At 32.1% G+C, this 7,590-nt stretch overlaps 1 protein-coding gene across 1 annotated transcript in view; it reads left to right on the forward strand.

Moving 5' to 3' along the window:
• The window catches only part of LOC126832523 (uncharacterized), a 35,045-nt gene extending 29,570 nt beyond the window's left edge, over positions 1-5,475 (forward strand). Inside the window, exons 8-15 of the mRNA XM_050563334.2 lie at positions 1,218-1,313; positions 1,441-1,586; positions 1,786-1,900; positions 2,107-2,205; positions 2,440-2,598; positions 2,836-2,964; positions 3,394-3,492; positions 3,929-5,475. Coding sequence (XP_050419291.2) covers positions 1,218-1,313; positions 1,441-1,586; positions 1,786-1,900; positions 2,107-2,205; positions 2,440-2,598; positions 2,836-2,964; positions 3,394-3,492; positions 3,929-4,051 — 966 coding nt within the window. The 3' untranslated portion in view covers positions 4,052-5,475. The remainder of the gene's footprint in view (positions 1-1,217; positions 1,314-1,440; positions 1,587-1,785; positions 1,901-2,106; positions 2,206-2,439; positions 2,599-2,835; positions 2,965-3,393; positions 3,493-3,928) is intronic.
• The last annotated feature ends 2,115 nt before the right edge of the window (positions 5,476-7,590 follow it).

Raw genomic sequence — 7,590 nt, forward strand, 5'->3', positions numbered from 1 at the left:
CAGCACACTTACGATCAATACTACCTTAATTTCAATTGGGACAATCAGAGTCATAAAAACTTGATTTTATTTACGTTGTTGGGCAATAATAAACCAATATTTGCTGCAAATAGATAATTATATTAAATGAAATTGTGTAAATGATCGGGATTATATTGATCCAGTAAAATGTTTTTGACTGTTACAAACTCTTGTGTATTCTAGATCTCACTGTGTCTGACTCATTGACACTCGTCTATCAAAAATCATCTATAAAAACTCAACAATCATTTCCAATTGGCATGAATATTGTTGTAAAATTGCCGGAATGCCCTCGAGAAAATTTAGCTATCATTGATGTGAAAAACAACCATTGTGTTTGGGAATCAAGCCAGACTTTCAAATTATCTCTCCTATTTCTGTCTGTTTTTGTAATCCTTATTTCTCTTTCATGGAAATAGTGAATTGATAAAATTTGGTAAACAGATTATCAGTAATGTCTGAATTATGAAATGATATCAGTGGTATCATTAATTGGCTTATTTTATTAATAATTAACTCAGAAAATACACAAATAACAGAAGCCAGATCTATTCCTATTTATATACTTAATTAAACACAAAAACATTTTATCATTTCAACTGATGTTTTGAGTACAGAACAAAACAATTATGTTATCCTGCAAAATGAGCAATTACTAGGCATATATTAGCTAGATTCAGATATTATTACTAGGCATATATTAGCTAGATTCAGATATTATTACTAGGCATATATCAGCTAGATTTAGCTATTATTACTAGGCACAGATCAGCTACATTCAGCTATTATTACTAGGCACAGATCAGCTACATTCAGCTATTATTATTACTAGCCATAGGCCCAAGTTCACAAAGCATTCTCAGACTTCAGTTAGGAATTTACTCAAAATTGTTCACCTTATTTAAACTAAAGTATAGCCCTTTATAAAATTTTTGTTGTTTTAATGTATTAAATACATCAATAAGAAACTGGGTGTAATGTTTTGTGTTTCTGGATCAATAAAATTTCTCAAAAACAGTGATTGAAAGTTGAATAAATTCTTAAGTCTAAGAATGGTTTGTAAACTTGGGACCCGATCAGCTATTATTTTAAGAGTATCAAATTGAAGCAAACATTTTCCAACCCTTTTCAACATTACTGGACATTAATATTAATAATTATTATGTTAACCTGTGGATTAATTTGTATTTTAACAGAATGCCGGAAGTAATACGTCCAATGTTCATATAGGCATCCTCTTCCTTGAATCTTCATCCATGTTTTCTGCTTTTGAAAATTATTGTATAAATCAGGTAAGTGATATTTAGTAAATACACCAAACATAATTCTCACATTCTCTAATGGCTAATTAATCTCTAGTTATTCCTCAAATATTTCATGTCAAATGAATTTAGAATTTTTCTTTCCTTTATTTTTCAGCCTTTAGCTTCTGTAGTTTTAGAGCAGGTGGCCAAGGAAAAGGAACTGTTACGAATTTTTCTACAAGTGTCTCAAAACGAAAACTCAGCCCTCCGAAGGATGCATCTGAAGTCTTTCCTCATGGTTCCTGTCCAACGAATTGTTAAGTAAGTTGATGATAATTTGAGTCAATTGATTATCAAGATTTAAAATGTAAATTGATAGGAGCACTTGATTAGAAAGCAAATGGATTTTTGATTTAAGAATTGAACATCTATTTCATTAAGAATTGAACATCTATTTGATTAAGATTTTAAATGAATTTGTTGAATATATAATGAATGTAAAAATGTTTTATTTCTTCAGATATCCATTATTATTAAATCGTCTGTATAAAGTAACATGCAGTAATCACACTGATAAAATAAATATACAAGCTGCCTTGACACAAATAGAACATATTTTATCAAATATCAACTCAGTAAGTTTATTTCATTATTCACTTTTATTGTTAAGTTTCATGATGCGTACAGAACGAAATATTGGATGATATACATACAGAGTTTATCTGTTACAGCCAAATATTAGTGACATGATTTTCAAGTAGAGATATGAAATATTATTATCGTCATATAAAATTATATGGTAAGAAGGGAAATAACTCTTTTTCCTTTGTACTTTTTGTAGAAAACAAATTATGCAACATTACGCCCTAAAAGAAAGAGAATGTCTGAAAGTAACCAAAGACAAAGTTTTAGTATAACTGATAAAAATGAAGTTCATAAGGTTTGTTTATATTTTAACCTGCTTATACCAGTGGCTGGATAACATTCAACTGGCATTTTACCTTTTATATCTTTATAACAATAATTCCATCTGTTCTATGAATTATAAAGTATAATTGTATATTATATACAATAATTCCATCTGTTCTATGAATTATAAACAATAATTGTATATTATATACAATAATTCCATCTGTTCTATGAATTTTAAAGTATAATGGTGTATTTTTTATAGATTGCCTTAGATATGTTGGGATGGAATAAGAAAGAAGTCTCAGATTTAGTTTGTAGTAAATTATGGTATGGATTACCAAACGATCACAGTTGGGCACCCAAAAAATGTAAAAACGTCAAGTTTATACAGATTCATGCTGTGTTGTTGGTTCTTGACAAGGTGAATATATAGTTTTATACTTACAGATACTCGGCTTAGTTTCCATACTTATACTCAGGGTACCTTTCACAATCAATCTTAAAGCCATAGTGCTCCCGAAGGCCAAGCAACATTTTATTGATTTAAATTGAACAAAACCAAGTATATGATTGAATGATTTTAATGGGTTAATCTGGAATTATTTATAAATCATATTGAATGAACTGGAGATTATCGTAGATTATTTTTATGTTATAGAGTAATCAAGGTCGATTAGAAGAACGACGAGGTAGTACAGGTATGGTGTTTCCTAATGAAACAACGTCTGTAGAACAAGCAGTTGTTGTTTTAGTTCGAGAAAAAAATGGAAAATATCAACCAGTGAGGGTAAGTTGATGTTGAATAGGTAATAAAACCATTCCATTTCAGACAATGTCTTATTTATTTGAAGGAATTTTATTGACTGGAGCCACAGTGGTGCAAAATGGGACGTCCTCACAAGGATAGCCGTCTAGTCATTCGGATGAGACAAAAAAAACCGAGGTCCCGTGTTCACATTGCCGTGCACATAAAAGATTTGTGGGCAGTTGAAATTCAATAAAAGAGTAGGCTGTAGCGCCGCTGTCTGGGCAAACTTCCCCTCATAGCACACTGTGTGGCATATGCTTGTTTTCATTAGCCCAGTTGAAGCAGAAAAGTAAGACGTTAAACGCCATTTTATTTCATTTGAAATTTGCCGATGACACTAAGAGGTGAACGATTTGTTGCCTACATCATGAAGATTAAGATTTAATATTTAATGTATTATTTTTGTAGGATCCACTAGCATTAGATAAATGTGTTGTCACAGTTGATCCCGAATGTGAAGAAGTATTTGAAATCCAGGAATGGGGCAAAGAATCTTATCTTCTTAAGGTAACTATTTTATATTTCTTTATATATTTTGTGTTTCTCAAAGAGTAGATTTCAAATACACTTGCTTATCTTCTTCTTCTTGGTTTTGGGCGACCCCCTTCAAAAAAAAGAAGCACAGGTTAGAGGGTTTTAATGTAGGTAATGCCTGCTCCTCAATCCCTATTCAGATACAGATCGGAAGGAAACAACCTTGTGTACTTGACATGCTTGTTGTTTGGACAATTGTGCATCGATTGGCAAACTTTTCGATGGCTATGATAACAAGATGTAGTTTCTGGGTCATATAGTGTGTCTGACGGGGTCACACACCAGAATATATTGACGAGGTCACACACACCAGAATGAACATCAAGATTTTAGGATGACATACTCAATAACAAAAATATTGTTTATTTTGACTATTTTCATTATTATTTTTGTATTTTAATTTTTTCAGTGTGAAGATGCTAGAGATACAAAAGTTTGGGTGAATCATTTAAAACAACAGACGCGGGATTTAAGCCAATGGAGAAAACGAAGGAATGCTTTACCTAATATAATGTTAAAACAAATGTCGTAACATGATTATGACTGTGTCTATGCCGGTGGATAGTGTAAATGTTTTAGAAGGTGCTGTCATGTGATATGAAGTTGATAGAGACATTAAATAAACAATATGTCACAACAACATTATACATTATTCCATTTGTCATTTAGTCCCTTGGTGTTATCAACTTGTACATGATCTAGTCTTTATATATAACACCCAGTCTTTCAAATATTTCATGTCAGTTGAGCTTGGATTTCCTACGTCCAGAATGTAGATAATTTATTTATTTATTTGTGTATTATGAGAACAGATATCATGTGACCAAAGCTAAACAGTACTCCATTAATGTCCCATCATTTACATATCTCAATTTGTCCGAGCAAAACATATCAAAATTATTTTTATAAAATATTTTATATTTTAAATGTAAACTATGAATATCTTTGTATATATGATTACTAGGTAGATTATAATAAGATGTTAGTTATTTTACTAATTCACCATCAAACTCTATTCAAATGTTTCTTATTTTTTTAATTATGAAATTTTTAAAAATGGCATTAGAAAACAGTAGTGAAATAGTTAAGTTTAATTCCAATAAATAATATAAACACCTCTAGGGAAGCATTCCGGAAACATTTTAAGCTTTATGAATTTCTTAAATTATACTTTTAATAAGTGGATGCATATTGTCGTCGCCTCTGTCCGTCCATCCACCATTTGTTTGTGGACACTCTACAGGTCATAATTCTCATCTGATTTTGACAAAACTTTATCTCGGTTCCTTTCGATATTGCCATGTATCGGATCGAAACTTCATGTATTATGGTCCCGGATTGTATGAAAAATCATGTTTTTATCTTGTGGACAATCTAGAGATCACAATTTTTATCCGATTTAGATGAAACTTGAAATGTATGTTTATAACCCAAAGATCTCGGTTCCTGTCAATATTGGACTGTCACTTCCTTGATTATGGCCCCTTATTGTACAAAAAATCACATTATTTTTTTAGCTCGTTCTCTGTCCATCTCTTGCATGGCAACTGCTTGTTTTTAATTGTTGATGCTGTTTAATATAGCTTGTTAATGTTTTTGTTTGTTGACAGCAATTTGCATTCCAATTTTTCAGAATATAATTATAACACTATCATATCATTGTGCTTACTTTACAGTTAAAATGTGGTATATTTTAAGAAAGCCAAAATAAAGTTATTATTTGTAAATAAAACATAGAGCTACTTGTAAATAGAACACTGCTATTTGTAAATAAAACATAGAGCTATTTGTAAATAAAACAGAGCTATTTGTAAATAAAACAGAGCTATTTGTAAATAGATTGCATATAAAATGAAGATGAAAAGTTTAATAATGGAGATGCTATGTGTATTGTATATATTTTATATTTTATATTTATTACAAAAGGTAATTAAAATATATTCGCCAACAATCAAATTTGTCTTCTGTGTTCTGTCCTATAAAATATTTTACTTGTAGTAGGGGTGGAGATGGGACTATGGACTAAAATCAGATTGTAGTTCACAAGCTTTTTTGGAAAAGGGGGTTTAACTCAGGAAAACAAAGGCATGGAACGCTATATGATCTCAATTCTTCATGCTAAATTTGAAAAAAAGATCTATTGCATTATGGTCCTTGATCACTTTGAAAATTCTTGTGAATGATGTTTGTGCAGTATGGTAAGACATTAAACCCCATTCAATTTCTTTTCTCTTTATTACAACTGCCGTTCTATTACAGTATGGGGGATCACGGTGGCTAAGTGGGTAAGATGCTGGCTCGCTAGCCTGGAGGTCGGGTGTTCGATCCCTGCATTGGCCGAGAAAGTTCATCCAGATTTTCCGGCGTGGTTCTCCCTTGTCAGTGATGCAGGACGGAGGGGCTGACAAGGAAAGCTGTCTAGTCGTTCGGATGGGACGAAAAACCGAGGTCCCGTGTACACATTGGCGTGCACGTAAAAGATCCCTTGGCAGTTGGAATTCGATATAAGAGTAGGCCGTAGTGCCGCTGTCCGGGCAAAATTTCCCTCATAGCACACTGTATGGCGTATGCCCGTCTTCATTAGCCCAGTTCGGAGCAAAACAGTAGGACGTTAAACCCCATTTCATTTCATTTTCATTTCTATTACAGTATTATTAGTTTTGGCCATCTATTTTAGTGAGAAAACTAAATATTTATAGATGCTTTCTTTCAGTTTAAAAGTTATTTGAAATAAACGTTTACAGCTATACTAGTAGAAGTACTGTTTGGAGGATGCTGTTCAATACGATTCAGTTTATTGAATAAATATCGTTATCAATAATTGCTGACAATTGACATAAAGGGAGATAACTATTTGAAGTGTGAATGGATTTCTAAAATTCCTTGTGGACCCATGTTATATTTTGGATATTCTTGATCAAATCAAAATTTAACCAATACACCTTTCTTGGCCAAGGATGAAGGCATTATATATTTTTGTCAATAATAATTTTTATTTCATGTAATTTTAGTATAACCATAAGATTTATTTGAAGATTTTCATCTGGGCTTAAATCGAGTTTGTGCAAACATTGTGCTTGCTAGGAACTATGTGAATGCGTTTTTCGTGTTTTTTAAGGTTTCCAAAAATGTATAGTTTGTTCAGCCGCGAGATGCAGAATACGAAATAGGGTTTCTAAGCACGCAAGATGCAGTCTTCTTTTAAAGCGGAAATTGCAAATTTTTAAGTTATATTTTTAAAATTTATTAAAATAAAGCCTGAAAATAGATGGTATCCATAAACAGTCCTACCTTGTTAAAGAATAATCCTATTAATCCTATAATTCACTATTGCCAGCTGAGAAATTGGCAAAAATATCATTTTCCTCTTCATTTTCAAACGTTTGGATATCGCTACTCCATGGTGGAGAATAGAAAACAAGGGAGGTAATTGTGTTATTATGTCCTGTGTAAATGAATCTTAAGTGTGAGAATGACACCTATGATCGTATAATTGTGAGTTGACAACCTATTGAGCAAAAGACATAGAAATAATTACGTTTTGACTTTCTTAGAAAATTTGCAATTTTCGCTTTAAGGCTAGAATAGCATAAAATCGTATAACGCGTTTTATACGTGTACTGTAGTAAATAGATGGGATTTAACCAGGGCCGTAACTAGCTCAGAGCAACGAGGGGGGCGGAAGTGTTCTCAGGGGTGCTGTAAAATTGACGGACAATGTATATCAATTTTTTTTAATGGTCGACAATTCAAGGACTAATATATGAATGAGGAGGACCCAGATTAGACCAACGAGGTTAGGTAGAATAAACCTCGCCACTTAACTCACCTTTGTTCTTTGTGTCCCCAGATGTCAAAAGGTCACATTTTCCGTTTTAGCGCTAGTATTTTTGAAACAGGTTTCAAAGTGTGTTGGTTCTGTTATGCAAGATCATTTTCGAAGTTCCAAAGTAAAAGTTCGGTGCTAAGACCGCCTAAAGATAAATTTTAAATGTTCCTATTATTAATTAGAACAGGTTTCGCTTTAGTATTTATATTTTACGCTGACATTTATTACTTTAAATCTTCCTA

This window comes from Patella vulgata, chromosome 9 (genome assembly GCF_932274485.2).
Source record: "Patella vulgata chromosome 9, xgPatVulg1.2, whole genome shotgun sequence".
Taxonomy (NCBI): domain Eukaryota; kingdom Metazoa; phylum Mollusca; class Gastropoda; family Patellidae; genus Patella; species Patella vulgata.